Source organism: Malurus melanocephalus, unplaced genomic scaffold (assembly GCF_030028575.1).
Source record: "Malurus melanocephalus ecotype Western Australia unplaced genomic scaffold, MMel_1.1 scaffold_94, whole genome shotgun sequence".
NCBI classification, from domain to species: Eukaryota; Metazoa; Chordata; class Aves; order Passeriformes; family Maluridae; genus Malurus; species Malurus melanocephalus.
In genome coordinates, this window is record NW_026623326.1 from 1,240,214 (window position 1) to 1,255,477 (window position 15,264).

Sequence of the window (15,264 nt, forward strand, 5' to 3'; positions counted from 1 at the left end):
ACAGAAATATCAGTCTGAATCAAGCCCTTGAAAAATGAAACAGCCATCACATACAGCTGAGCACACATGTGAGCAGGGATGAAACAGGACTGCTCAGTGCCAGAGAGGCACACGGGAAGGAAGTTCAGCTCAGCACTTCCACCCAGAACTAAAGTACAAGTTTTTAAACAAAGGTTGCAATACTGGTAAAGATTAAAAGACAAAACTTGCTAGTACCACCAGCATTTCCTAGGTGGTTTTTCTTTCAGTTCTGTGTAAGTAAGTGTATRKCATAAAGGAATAAAATGAAAMCAAAATTCCAATTCTAATTAAGTTTYGAAATGCGTAAGTGACACAGGGCTGGCAGTGTAGGTTTTCCAAGGGAATGCCTTACCTGGATCCTGTCAGGCACTCCTGTGCTGTCCATTCTGCTGGCTACATTCACTGTGTTGCCCCAGATGTCGTACTGGGGTTTACGGGCTCCTATCACCCCAGCTACGACAGGACCAATATTGAGGCCTGGAATGAGAAAATAAATGTGTTCAGATCCCTTTGCTTGAGGCAGGTTATTTTTCAGAGAATAAAAAACCCCATCCTGAGGGTTTACCTTTCTAGCTGTGTTTTACCCTGACCTATAAAGCTACGGCCAAACTGTGGGGAGAGAAACATTAAAAGTTGGCTTCTTTGATCCATTATGCCCAACTGACTGGCAGCTTGGGCTGGATCGGCTCAATCCAGAGCTATTTTCCAGTGCCAGATAAAAGGGTGAAGTTTGTTTGCCACCTGGCTAACAAGCAAACTGCTCACTTGAGGTGAGCACACACCTGCTGCAATGCTGAGGGCCTGCGAGGCAGCAGCCCAGTTGCCTTCCAGAACAAACACCACACTTGACATCCTCACATTTCCTTTGAAAGACAATTTAATGTCCCAGAATGGCAGAGCTGGAAGCACAGGGGCAAAATGATCTGAACTACCATGTGAGAACACGCTGTGGTAGGCACTACTCTGCTCCTAATTCTCCAGGGAGCTTCAGTAATGCTGCAATATCTAAAAACCAACTGTGATGTTTTGTAGAGCCCAAAGTGGTCACCAGGCACCAGGCATTCAACATCACTCCACAGATAATGTAACATCTGYGGTTTTTACCCTTCATAAAATCCCCACCTCAGAATGACCACTACCTACAGGGAATCCTGCGAGCACAAGGACATTACCTATCTTCATCTGGAAGTTGTTGAATGARTGTTCATTAATGTATTTCATTTGGTCCATTAACCTCATGGCAAAGTCTGCCAGAGCTTTGATGTGTGTCTTCCCTTCCTTGTCGTACGTGGAATCGTTGAGGCCTGAGGCAGCCATGTAGGTGCTGCCAATGGTCTTGATCTTCTCCAGCTGCCGGAATTGGTCTTCACTTATGATCTGTGTCACAAGAGCAAAAGAAGCAAATAAACCTTGACAAACACGCAGGTGGTAATGTCCATGCCACATATCCTGCCCTGCTGCAAGCATTATAAAGTAGTGGACAGTCTCCAGCATATAAGGTACAGGAAGAAAAAGGATTAGATATTCCAYGGAGCAACAAGGGAATAGAAGGGATTTTAATGTGGAAAAAAACCCCAAACCTAAAGACTCTTAGAAAGAGAAGAAAGGAACCATGGCACAAGGATTCAATAAACCACCTTCCTTCAGGAGCTCAGCAAAGCCCGACTAAACCCACGGATTCAGTTCGCTCTGCTCACCCGGATTTTCTGTGACTTACTTCATCAAAATCAGCAATGATCTCATTGAGCAGCCTCAGACACTCCACCCCTTCGTTATTGGCTTCCAGCTCCACATAAAACTCGGAGAAGTTGCTTATGGAGGCGAACATGACAGCCACGCACTCGCAGGACTGGTAGTACAGTTCATCATTGCGCCGCTCCTGAGCCAAGAAATGGGCTGCCACATCCTTYGGCAGAATGTTGTGGAGGAGGCGTCTGTTGTAGGCCTGCAGCTCCTCCATTTCCTCCTTCTCTTCCGTGGCCTAGTTTAGGGCAGAGACACATTCATGCACTTACACTTTTGGTAGCTGCTCYGGGGAGGGGAAGAAAAAGCTGAAAATTAACTTGCAGCGAGGACAGAAATAGAAGAGGGGAAATCTGCAAAGCAGAGCAGAACCAGAGAGATGCAGAAACTTGTGTTTTGCAGTGGAAAATGTTCCATTTCTTCATGGTGCACACATGTATGGAAAAGTAGGCAGAGAATAATGCCAAAATCCATCACTGCTTTCCTAAGCCCTGAACTGGGTAACCACTCAGCTCACCCCTTCCATTGTTTTGCAGTTATAAATGAGGATTACAATGTTTATCTGCTTCCCAAGGAGCTTTAATTAATTGTTGCTTTCTCAGTGCTGCAGACTCAAACCACAAAGACCTGTAATTAGAATTATGTCCTGCCACCCAGAAGGTAGAAAATTTAAGTAAAACCTGCAGTCCTGTGGCCCCCCCCCCCAGGTATGAGTGCTGGGCAGAGCCCAGGCCTGTTCTGCTTGCTCGGGAATCACATACAATGCCCCAATATCACTCATGGGCACAAGTAGTGAAAACATTAACAGTGAACCCAGGGACAGGAGCACAAGTGTGGCATTATCCACAGTGTGTTGGTTATCCAGTACTGCTGCCTGGGGGCTAATGAAGGCTGGACATTGAGCCAGTTCCCACTGCTTAACAGGAAAGTGAATGAAAATGCAAATGTGAATCTTTCACACCCTTGAATGCAGCAAACTAAAGCTTGCTGAACTCTGGGAAACAATTCAGCAGTGAATATGAGCTTCCTATATTTATAAATTGTGTTACATTACATGTTCCTGCAGCAGTAACAGCTCAGTTGCCCAAATTCATTAATCTCAACCTTCAGATCTATAACCCTTCACCATGGAGACCATCCAAAGGGCATTTACGAGGAAAAAAGGGGTTGAAGAAAATAACTGGGATGAGAAGCACAGAGTGTGCAAAGYACCAAAGGAGAGCAGAGCGTTATTAGCATGCCCAGTTATGAAGCCAGATTCAGATTGAATTCCAAGGCACTTTATCACACTCCTCAACTCGACAGTGAACAGCTCAGTAGTTTATATTAATGCCAAAGACCACGTACAATCCTCCCACACAGCCAACGCCCACAAACCTGGAGTTTCCAGAGGAAATCAAGCCTTGCAGTGGATTCCACTTGCTGGGCRTGCAAGTACAGTGCCAGGACAAAGACAGTGATGATGACAGGGGTCACAATCTTCAGCGCCACTCGTGTCATCACTGGGGAGCTGCAGCCAAGGAAAGAGCAGAACTTCCCAGTTACAGAAGAACACGGCTTCGCCACGCCCTGCGCTTCCCGCTTTAAGGATAACCAGCCTGTCAGGATAAGGCTTTTTCTCCCTCCCCTCAAAACCTGTGCTAGTAAAGGGACAAACAATACCTACAAGAAGCTGTGGACTGTGGCTCATGGGTGCCAGTTATTAAAGGAGGACTTGGAAATTGGAAATGTAATCCAACTTCTTGGAAAGGGTTGCCATCAATAGGGAGGCCACTCTTCAGAGAATGGCCACACGTGCTCAGGGTGACAACACCGAAACGCTGACAGCCCCTCAGACTGTGCTCACCCTGTCTTCTGCACTGGCTTCCCCAGGCTCCTGGGTCTGGAACTGTTCTAACTCATGGCTTCTCTAATTAGTCACTTCTTAAYGAGCTTTGTCGTGTAAGTGCTCTGTAAGCTGAAAAGAGCACCGAGGTACTTTCACATCTCCTCTGACACGCAGGCAAATAAAAACTGTTAAATATGAATTACAGCGTTATACAGCATGAAAATATTTTGATAAAACCTTTGAAGTGTATTACAAATAAGCCCTGAKATGCTCTATAAAGCAAGCTGACATAAGTTCTGCAGGAAAGGGGATGCTCTGAGAGTACCTTTACATAAAAAAGGGCAACACTCAGTCCACTCAGGGCATCTGCGCTGTGTTGTACCAGCTCACAGCAATGCACAAACACTGCTGGCAAGTCAATGTGCTGATATTGCACCTTGTGAACAGAAAATACATACCAACAAAAACCTATACAAATATTTCATGCCGAAGTGACTCACCATGAGGATGTATCATTTGCAGACACGCTGGAAAACAAAGCACAAACACAAGGTTAGTGGAGTGTTTGGCTCCCTGCAGCTCTTGCCCTTCTGCACATCATTCATTGCACAGCACCTCTGCAGTGTGGCACCTCTAACACTGTGTGGGGCTACAGCTCTTTTTAAGCAGGAAACTACTAAAAGATGGGAGGGGGAGGAGAAAAACAGGCTTCTGAGCTACACTCAAAAATCCAGAGTGATCGTGTGACACGGTTAATGTGGGTAAAATATCTAAGAAGCACTAAGAGTGAGAGAATAATTTGGGATTTTAATGTCAGTGTGGGATGCTTGGCAAATGCCTGTGCATCCATCACTGCTTCATTAGGTCAGACTGCAAAATTTGACCTAAGGAAGAAAGCTCTGGGCTAGTATCTTGTGAGGGACAGTTCCTCTCTTCTCCTTTTTTTTACTGGCATGGAGATGTGTTTAATTCCTTTAATCCTGCTCTCTTCTGCACATTCCTCACTGCCAGCATGTGCCCTGCTCTGGGTTGCACACTCAAGGGCACTGAAAAAAAAACCTTTAGCACATTCCTGTTACTACTGACAATCCTGCAAAGTACCCACGTGCATCAGAGCTGCTGGGGGAGATGGAGGCCATGCTTTTTGACACTGAAAGCACAGAACAGAACTTTCTGGTAGGTAGCAGCTGTCTGAGCTCCTGATGGATTGATTGCTTAATGCTGCTAGCTTTGTTCTTGAGTGTGGGTGGAGTATTAGGTGGCTGAGAACCATGCACAAGCGTCTTTTAAAACACTTTAAATGGAAGGAAGGAGAGCAGTGTTAAAATTACTGTAGTGTCATTGAYACAATTAGAACTTTGCAGGCTATAAACGTGACATTGGCCTGAGAATGTCACAGCTCTCTAGAGAGCCTCAGGCCATGGTTTTATGGGGTTGGAGCTACACAATCAGACATCTAAGTGAWCAAAACAGCCAAGAGACCCTAACTGGGCATAGCATCAAAAAACAAAAGCACAGTGACTCTCTAACCTTATTCGTTCCAAGACATTTTCTGCAGTTCTGWGCATGGAATTTCTTCTGACATGGATTTTGAAACCCACTGTTGTCTTGCACACAATCTATTGCATGGCTCTTGGCCAGCTCCAGCATTGAACACGTGTACTTGGACACAGACACRGTTTGGAAGGCCTGGGGACTCCCACATCAAAGGCTGAAACTAGCTGGAGACACTTCCCACATGCAGCATCATACCCCTGCTTCCCTAAATCACCACGTGGCCAAGCATGACTGACCCCACTTATCACTCTCTTGTGATGGGAGCATGGCAAACCTGACCCTCAATACTGGGGGTGCAGCTCACTGTGGGTGTTACTCTTGCTCTAAAATCTTCATCAGAAGCTATGAGGTATCTAAAATCTTCATCAGAGGCAGCAAACCCTGTATTTACAATAACACTCTGGGCAAGTGAAGAKGCCCAGTGCAGCATTGGTGGGCTGCTCCCCCACGGAACAGACGTTTCCAGTAGCAGATGGTTCTTTAATTACTGGAAGGGAACACAGAGAGAAGCTTGCTAAATACACTCCTGCTCAAGTGAAGTGCACAWTTTTAGCAGGAAAGGCAGTTCATTTTGGAGACAGCTCCCATAGGACCGAAGCATCTCACTTCTCCCAGCCACGGTGCAGCTGGAACAGAAATGATGGGCTTGATGAACAAATCATGGGGCAAAGCTCTTTGGGCTCCCCTGTGCAGGAACTCAATTTGGTCCATCACATCTTTACAGCAATGCATGAATTTTATCTTCTGCACAGGAAAAAGGTAACACACGATAGATAGCTCTGTGCATCCAGTTACACTCCATGTGTCACATGCTGGTGTGGCTGCAGTCAAGTCTAGCAGCTCCCAGCGTGCTGCAATCAGCCTTTCAGCTGCYTGCATGCTGGGTTGGTTTGTACACAGAAGTGTGAAGTGACATCTGCATCACTTCTAATTAGTCAGAGTACCATAATGGCTGCAGAGCAGACACTAATTATGTAGCTACAATGGGCACCCAATTAAAGCAGTATGAGGTCATGGTGGCTTTTCTTTCTTTTTTAGTATCAGCTGGACAATGARGTCCATCTCTGAACTCTGTGCTACATGCTGAGCTCCCATTTCCCACAACACACAAATGGCCTTCCAGACACTGGGGCAATAAATAGCCATCCACGGAGCTCTTTGGACAAAAYAAATTGTCCTGGTTTCCACTGGAACAGAGTTAAATTTCTCCCTAGCTGGTGTGGTGCTGTGTTTCGGATTAAGTCTGAGAATGATGCTGGTAACACTCTGATGTATTAGTTGTTGTTAAGTCTTGTTTAGACTAAGTCAAGGACTTTGCAGCTCCTTGACAACCCCAGCAAGCAGGCTGGAGGGTCACAAGATGTTGGGAGGGGACACAGCCAGGACAGCTGATCCCAACTGGCCAAAGGAATATTCCATATCCWTATCATATGGCACTGTGCTCAGTATGGGAACTGGGGGGAAATCTGGCCTGGGGCTGCTGCTCAGGAACTGGCTGGGCATCGGCTGGCAAGTAGTGAGCAAATTGTGAATCACTTGTTTTGTCTTATTCTTATTCTTATTCTTATTCTTATTCTTATTCTTATTCTTATTCTTATTCTTATTCTTATTCTTATTCTTTATTCTTATTCTTAATTCTTATTCTTACTCTTATTCTCATTCTTCTTCTTCCTCTTGTTTTCTCTCTTTTCTGTCCCATTAAACTGTGTTTATCTCAAGCCATGGGTTTTCTCACTTTTCCCTCCCCAGCTCTCTGCCCCATCCCAGCACAGGGATGTGTGGAGCTGAGCTGCAGCTGGGGCTGAACCACCACACAAATCCCATTTAGTGAGAGATAATACAGCATCACAGAAAGCTATTTCTGGGAAAAAGGCTAACCTTCTCCACTTTATTACTGACATTCTGATTGTGAAGTGATGTAAATTATACTTCCAAGTGCTGTAATTTCGCTTAGTGCTTGACTTACAAGAATGAAATTATATTTGAGATAAAATGCTTTTATTTCACTAATTGTGTTAGAAAATGCTAAATAGATTCTGCTGATGGAACACATAATATCTGAAAAAATGGGAAGAAAACCYCATTCTCCCTATACCTCCCCACAGAAAGCTCCATGGGGTTTCCTACCTAATTTCACTCACTCGAGTTAACAAAATAATTTAAGTGATTACTGCCAATGGCAGCAAAAGCTACACTTCCATTAACTGGCAGTGGCAGCAAAAGCTGTATATCCATTAATTRTTACTGGGCACATGGGAATGCTGAAATCATGGAACAGTCACGTGAAGGAGAGGAGTAACCAGGTGCATTGGGCTTGATGGTTAATGATGGCTTGAAGGCTGATGGTTAATGACCATCCAGAAACTGGAGCAACTACAGAGGCTATTTCATAACACACAAAGTAGSACTGGGAAGGGCCACAGGAATCTCCTCAGCCACCCTCCTGTCTAAGGCAGGAGCACCCATCACTATCAGCCTCGACAAATAGCTCACCTAAATGAGCATCATTTGATTCACTCATATTTAAGCACAATTGCTGCCTACAAGGGGAAATCATCAAAATGAGGAGTTAACAACACAATTCCCAGCAAAAAACCAAAACTTGTGGCGTTGGACAGACTTGTGGATGAGCCAAACTTCCCTCCCTGATGTGGGGACCTCCAGGAGATGGGGAATCACCRTGGCAGTGGAAGGGGGCTGCCACTGGGATTCATGTGTGACCTGATGACTAATTTTTACCTTTTGGAAGTAAAASGGCAACTGCCTGCTCCCACTGAGCCCAGACCCCTCTGCTGGGCATTGTGCTCAGCCCAGCTGTGATATTGGCTTTTCAACCAAGGATGTGTGGCCAGCAGCAACTGGCAGACCACTGGCCAAACATCACCACCCCAAGCTGGGTTTGATATATCATGGMGGTTCATTATCACATCCCTGAGCGAGCTCAAGTTTGTTGGAGGACTTTTTTTTTTCCTTATTTGAGAAATGACATTTCTATATTGGGAGTGCAATACCAGAATTAAGAATGACTAACTACAGCTCCCCATTTCTGGAAAAAAGGAAATACAGATCCACTCTGATTCCAGTTATATTCTGTTATTAATAGATATTTCATTATTCAAGTCCCACATTAAAAAGATCTTAAAGGGAACTGTATTCTCCTGCTCTTCAGAGGCAGAAAGCAGCACTGGCAAAGTTTCAGCTTCCAGCCATGCCTTCCCTGTGCTTCCCTTGCTTGCACCACAGCCTTGGCACTCCCATCCACCYAATGCCACACTGAAATCACTGTGTGAAAGAAATCAGGTGAAGATTTCAGAAGTGAAAGGCACTTACTAGGTATTAGCTGTAACCAGGAGATCTGCATTGTCAAAAAGGTTGACCCCTGGCACTTCCACAATGAGAACATATATAAATTCAATGATTAACATAAGGATCAATTTTCCAATACAGCTGATCTGAAGGAACACAGAGCAGGCCAGGAGACTCAATAAGACACTGTAGGTAAAGTACTGTATAAAGACAAAAAGGGGAAAAAAACAGAAAAGAGATGAGTGTCAGCTGAACAAATCAAAACTGAAAACAAAGGAAACTAAACAGAGGGGTAGAAAGGGRCTGGTAGTTATGTAGTTGAGGTGACCAAATGTATAAATCTGGGGCTGCCTGTGGGATTCTCCCATGTTAGAGGTCAAAACTGAATGGATGAAGAGGAAAACTGGCATTTTTCCTCAGGCATTATGTGGTTTACACTCAAGGGGCTCACGGCTGACACMCAAGGGACATAGCATTGCCCTGGACACACTTACTGAATTAGCAGAAAGAGGCACCCAGTTATGCTGGAWTAAATTGTGCTTTAAGGCCAAATTATGGACTCAAATTCACATAACTGTACAGCACACAGGACCAAGGGTATTGGCAACTCACACCCCTGCACCGATGCCCCTTGGGGCCAATGGGAAAGCACAGTCCCTGCTGATGTGACACACTGACTCCACCTGTGAGGTACAGGCTGTCCCCACGCCCTCCCCATGATAACCCCATGATAATTYGTCCTGCCAGCAGCTGCAGATGTGYCCATTCTGTGGCTGTAGAGCAYCTCTGCCATAGCTGGGTGGTGGGGCAGCAGCTCCTTCCAGGCCAGGGGCAGAGTGCTCAGCACGCCAGTGCTTCCAGTGTGATTGCAGATCGCGGGTGCCAATTATGGCTCCCGGGAAAGATAGCAGGGATGTAAAATGAAGAGAGGCATGTTAGCCAGCTCACCACCTCCCTGCTATCAAATCTGTGAAGATTTAAGCTTCCACTCTGTCTGGACAGGCCTATTTCTGGCAAAAAAACCATATCATGTGCCTGAGGCAATCCATCCTTTCAGTTAAAAGCAAGCCCTAGTTGAAGTAGAAATATGCTTATGTTCTGAGCTCATTTATTAATAGTCATCASTGATACATTAAATTAGAGAAAATAACTTGTACAGCTTGTACTTGACTCCTCAGTTTCTAGAGAATGGGTGGCTGTCCCCTGTGACTGCAGGGTAGGATCCCACCATCTCCTGAAAGGACACTGGGAGAAACAAGCAACACTCATGGCAGATCCAACATGTGCCTTGCAGAGTGCAGGGGAGGGACTCTTCACTTCTTAGCCCACTGAACAGCAGGAGCTGGCTCGAGGTTGCCAGAGCAACTTCAGCATGCAATATTCCTCATTGCTTAAAATTCCTCTCTGCCCTGGTCCAKCACTCCATACTAATCYGTGGTGGGCACAGACTGTTTCTACYTCTCCACTGGGCCAGKTTCTGCTCCTGGGTCTTTCTGTTACACACTAAAGCCTCTTCAAGGGTTGAAAGCCACCATAATGGTCTCAGAAACCTCACTGAATCACATMGGGACCATATTCCTGTTAAGTTAAATGGAAATATGTTCACTAAGATACCAGGACTTTCAGTAGCACCTTGGACATCTGGATGGTAACAGATGCACCATAAATCTGTCAGGTCCCCATAAACCCAGATGACCTTGACATAAATTCTACCTCCATCCTAGACAGAGTTGTTTTTCCCTGTCAGTTTCCAGTAGACAACACATGTAACAGCCATGACCTAAAAATTCAGAGAAAGGTCTTGAATAGCTATGCAAGGTTTTTTTCTTTGCAAAGTATTCTACCAGTGTGTAAAACATATTTGGGCTGGTTTGGGCTGTCCATTAGAAGCATTTAATTTTTTTCTAAATGAGATGTCCTGAAGAGGTAGGAATTGCACTGCAAATTGAAGCAGATCTGGGCTGCTGACCTTTCTGAGGCCAGAACCTACCATACCTTGGGAAAGAATATATAAGCAAAGTTTTTCATCTGAATATAAAACAATCGAGTAAAGAATCAAATCTATGACTAGACATTGATTTTCAGACAACTGATTTTCAGGTAAAACTGAGCACCCACAAACTCCTTTGAAATGAGTTGCAGCTCCGCATACCATTAAGGACCTCATGGAAACATTTCCTCTGCTACAGGCAGGATCCAACTATTATAAAAGCCTACTAATTACTCAGCCCTGAAGGAACTTGAACATTAATGTGCATTCATGATAATAACTTGAGACACTTAAATCTGAATGTAGTAGCCTGTGTCAGTCCTGTAACGTCAGTCAGGAGTGGACTCGCTTTCCTCACAATCACCAAGATTTATCGCACAGGTTTCATAGCCTTTCCCCAGACCAACCTCCGAAACCCATTTTTTCAAGCAATACCTCTGGAAAGTTGCAGTTGGGCAAAGGACTGTCACAGAATCCCTGCAAGGTGCCCAGGCTGTAGTTGGAAGTCCGGTTGCTGATAAGGCATATGTCCACCTGGCCAGGAGTGATGTTGTATTCAGCAGCCATGCAGCTGGCCAGATCCACAGTGCTGCACATGAACTGGAAAACAAAGATGGTATTGAGCTCCACAACAYAGACAAAGACAAGAAAACAAAATAGCTTATATCAATAAAAAACTGYTTGGAAATGGCTGTATCAATGTGCAAAATGTGCAACATGAAATCATCAGCTTATGTTTTACTGCACGTGCAATGGCTTTGTTTTTTCTCCCCCAAAATATTAATGAACAAAATCAGGCCCCAGAGAACAGCCTGAGCTCTGAGCCTGAACTCAGCAGCAGTGTTTGGATTCACAGCCAGATCATCTTGATCCCAAAACTGCAACTCAGAGTGGTCACCATGCCCATGAGCTGATCGCTGCACTCGGAGCAGGAGGCAGCACCATGCAGGGGTTGACACAAAGTCCATGGTACACTTATGTCCCACTCAGTATGGTGAAAGTTAATACCACATCAACTTCCCACAGCGATATGCTTAGGGTGTCTCCTGTACTTGGAGCAGAAGCATTCAAAGAACCACAAAAGGACCTGGGCACAGATCTGCCAGGCTCTAGGGATGGAGCCATTGGGCTCCCATTTCTTTTCTGTGCTCAAAAAGCAAAGGGTACCAACCTCAGATGCTGTCAGTCTTAGGCAGGATCATTTTAAACTCAGTGGATTTAAGAGTCACGAGCACCAATAAGAAAACAATGCAGAACTGAATGGATAAAAATGAAATGATGGACATACCATGTTGACAAAGGCAGATAGAAAAACCAGGATAATGGCAAAGACTCCAACTAAGGTACTATTGGTCCTGGACTGTACAATCTTCTTAGAAAGAGTCTGGAGAGGAACTGGGAAAAGCTGCATGAGAGAGAGARAAAAAATCAAGTAGACACATAAAATCATTGTTTGTTTTACAGMTTACAACCTGCATTTGAGCTGCCCGCATCCTTCGGGGCAGCTCTGTGTGGATGCTGCACAGGGGCTGGAGGATGGTGATGGGGGATGGCGGCTGCGGGACAAGGGCGAGCAGAGACGTGGCTGCCTYGTGGCAGCGGGCCCAGCTGGCTCACCAAATCTACTTAGCCCTTCCTAATGGGAGTGATGGCTCCCCAGCCCAGAGAGCATGGCTCGCAGGGCTGTGCTCATCCTGTCGTGAGAAGCAAACCACAAGCCATCTGTAACTGAAATAGCCAGGAGCTTGAGCCTGGAAATTACTGGAGCAAAAATTTAAAAAGGCAGAAATGAAAATGCACATCGGGTCCTTTTGATCAGCGTAGGGCTCTCTGGTGCCATTTCAGACACAGACTGTTACACAGCCCCTTGATCTGCCAGACCCTTGGCGAAAGGCGCTGCAGGGCCCGGCTGGGCTGTGCCACAGCTCCACACTCACAAAGATAAAAATACCCGGGGCTGAGGCGCTGCAGGATCAGCCGGCCCAGTTGAGGCCACTCGGCTCCACAGTCACAGAGGATAAAAGCACTCGGGGCTGAGGCACTGCAGGATCAGCCGGCCCAGTTGGGCCACTCGGATCCACAGTCACAGAGGATGAAAGCACTCGGGGCTGAGGCACTGCAGGATCAGCCGGCCCAGTTGGGCCACTCGGATCCACAGTCACAGGGATAAAAGCACTCGGGGCTGAGGGCGATCAGGAGCTGCCGCAGCCGCAGGGCTCCAGTGCCGGGAGCTCGCTGCTGATGGCTCCYGCCTGCGGCCCTGCGAGCCCCGCTGTGGGCACAGCATCGCAGCCCACAGGGAACAAACCGTCTGTGGGTTGTGTTAGAGACTGACCCGGCGCCCTTGGCAGCCAGGGCACCCCCGGCAGGGACAGTGGCCTCCCTCATTGCCCTGGCCACTCCAAAGCCAGCCCTCTCCCTYCATGTGCCACCACTGTGCAGTGGAAGCGCGGGGCTGGAGCAGGAAGGCCAGGAAAGAAACCCTGGTGTGCTGCCATTCTCCCGTGGGAGATTGTCCTCCCACAGAGCACTGCCCTCCGTGCCACCCTGCCAGGGCACGGGGACTCAGCCCAGGACCGCCAAAGCTTCATCCTAAACCCAACGCTCCCTGCCCTTACTCACTGCATGAATAACCAAGCCACTAGAGGGTATTTTTAGAGACACAAAGAAACAGCAGCACAGCGCCGTGGCACTGCAATTTAACTATGACTAATGTTTCTATTAAAAGTCTTGCTTTTCCCTTTTATCCTTCACTCTTACATCTTCGGAGATGCAACATTTTGTCAGTGCTGTGCTTCCCACACAGCAGCCCTGCAGTGTAATTACCGAGTGCTGGAGCGGCCCAGGCGCTGATGAGCTGGGGACTTTTTACAGAGGAGAGCTTGTGGCAAGAGTTTGGAAAGAGCTGATTTCGCCTGCTACCAGCACATGCACAAAACTCCAGGTAAGTCCAGGTGAAAGGAGAGGGAAAGGCTCTGCRGGGGACTGGAGAAAAGGGGAAAGTGGGGTTGTGACTTATTTGCACTGAATGAGGATTGATTGAAATCCACTGAAAGCTTATGCAATCCTTCAAGTTCAGTGGCAGCCACTGAAAAACAAAGCAAAACACCTTCTCCTTAGACATAAACTGCTGACAGAGAAATCCTCACCTCTGTTGATAAGCCACAGATCCCCACTAGAACAGAGATATGGAAAATCCGATGGGGTTTTCCTTTGCTCTAGCCCTTACAAGATTTGGAAAGAGAAGGAGGATCTGTGCTGCATTTAGAGTTTTCTCACTAGATTAGAACAGGACAGGTTTTCCTGCCACCCCTTTGTTTAGGCCTCAAGGCCAAGCTCCACAAAGGTATTCAGGGACCTAACCTCTATCTGTAATCTCTGGGAAATCAGGCACCTAAATAAAACTTGGAAGTTCTTTGTTGTGGATCTTGGCTCAAGCCGCTGCTGCCAACGATCCCAAAAAAGCCTGACTTTGAACCAAGCCTGAGATATCAAGCAAAGCGATCAGTGGAAGACACTTAAATTGTAATGAAAACATGTTTTCTTTGTATTAATCTTGGTTCTCATTACTTTGCAAACTAGGAAAAATTTTAGGTCAGTAAACAAGTACAGCTGGAAAAAGTCCTGAAGAAGAAAAAGATGCCAAAACCCAYAGGAGGTCAGGGCTGCAGTTGAGAATGCAACAACAGAGTCATGGTGTGCATCTGAGGAACTCTGCCCCGTGGACATTCATGGGGGCCCTGTCAAACAAGTCACACTCYCCCCATTTCACAGAGGCAGGTGGAGACCAGGAACACTGACAGCTGGAAGGACTTCTACRATAGACATGGGGAGTCTGTCTCAGTTCTGACAATTCAGCTCCATTCTTGCAGTGCTTCCTCCACAAAAACATCCACAAGTCAGGGGTATAGCACAAAAGTAGGAAAAAAGGAAAGAAGATTACTTTCCCTCCCATTTTCCAAAAAAAATTAGTAAGATTCCTTCTGTCCTTGCAAAAGCAGCAGAATATCAGGACAGAATATTACAGTACAGTCAAATCCAAGCAGCACTGCTGGTTGGCCCATTGGCTTGTRTGTCCAACACCACCTGCCTTTCTTGGTGAGACTCAGATCCTGAACAGGACAGGACAAGGAAGGTCTGATGAAATGGCAACTCCCAGTCACATTTGCACTGCTGAGAATGGGCTCAGRGAACGGATGTGATCCATTTGGGCTGCTGACATCCATGTTTGGGCAGCCACACGAGCATGAGGTCACTCATTTGCAAYCTTGAAATCCCCACATAAAGAAAAATAAACACAGTGGAAAAAAAAAATAAATAATTGGATTGTCTAATAGATTCCAGTTCACTCTAAATTGAAATGCATAAATGGAGGTGAAGGAAGTGCACTGCTTTGCAGGTGCAAGTACAAGCTTAAAAAGTGATCCAACAAGTAGTATGTTACACTGAAAAAAAATCCAAAATCTCTAGTCATTCGCATGATGAAATTACTCTAAATAAAGCCCATCTTTGCAATAACAGCTGATCTAGGACAGAAGAGTAATATTTCTTCTTTTTGTCTTCTTAACATATARTGTGAATATAAAAAACTGCTTAGGTAATTGCTGTTGTGTTGTAAAATAAAGTCTTTCATGTCTGATTTTTCAATTTGTAATAAAAGCTTTTGAGTCATTTTGAAGTACATTAAAATGCTTCTGGAGTAAAAGACAACATCTCCAGGCAACTTGATGTTRCAAGTCCATTTATGTAACTTAYTTTGCAGTGATTTATTAGTCTATTWAAAAAGTACAGTTTTCAGAGGGTTTTATTTTCCTGATTA

At 45.7% G+C, this 15,264-nt stretch overlaps 1 protein-coding gene across 1 annotated transcript in view; it reads right to left on the bottom strand.

Annotated features, from left to right (window-relative positions):
- Nucleotides 1-15,264, bottom strand: part of ADCY5 (adenylate cyclase 5) — a 199,400-nt gene that overhangs the window by 1,081 nt on the left and 183,055 nt on the right. Inside the window, exons 13-20 of the mRNA XM_057368570.1 lie at nt 11,734-11,850; nt 10,881-11,045; nt 8,480-8,655; nt 4,093-4,119; nt 3,142-3,274; nt 1,739-2,002; nt 1,194-1,398; nt 374-498 (exon numbers count right to left, since the gene is read on the bottom strand). Coding sequence (XP_057224553.1) covers nt 374-498; nt 1,194-1,398; nt 1,739-2,002; nt 3,142-3,274; nt 4,093-4,119; nt 8,480-8,655; nt 10,881-11,045; nt 11,734-11,850 — 1,212 coding nt within the window. The remainder of the gene's footprint in view (nt 1-373; nt 499-1,193; nt 1,399-1,738; nt 2,003-3,141; nt 3,275-4,092; nt 4,120-8,479; nt 8,656-10,880; nt 11,046-11,733; nt 11,851-15,264) is intronic.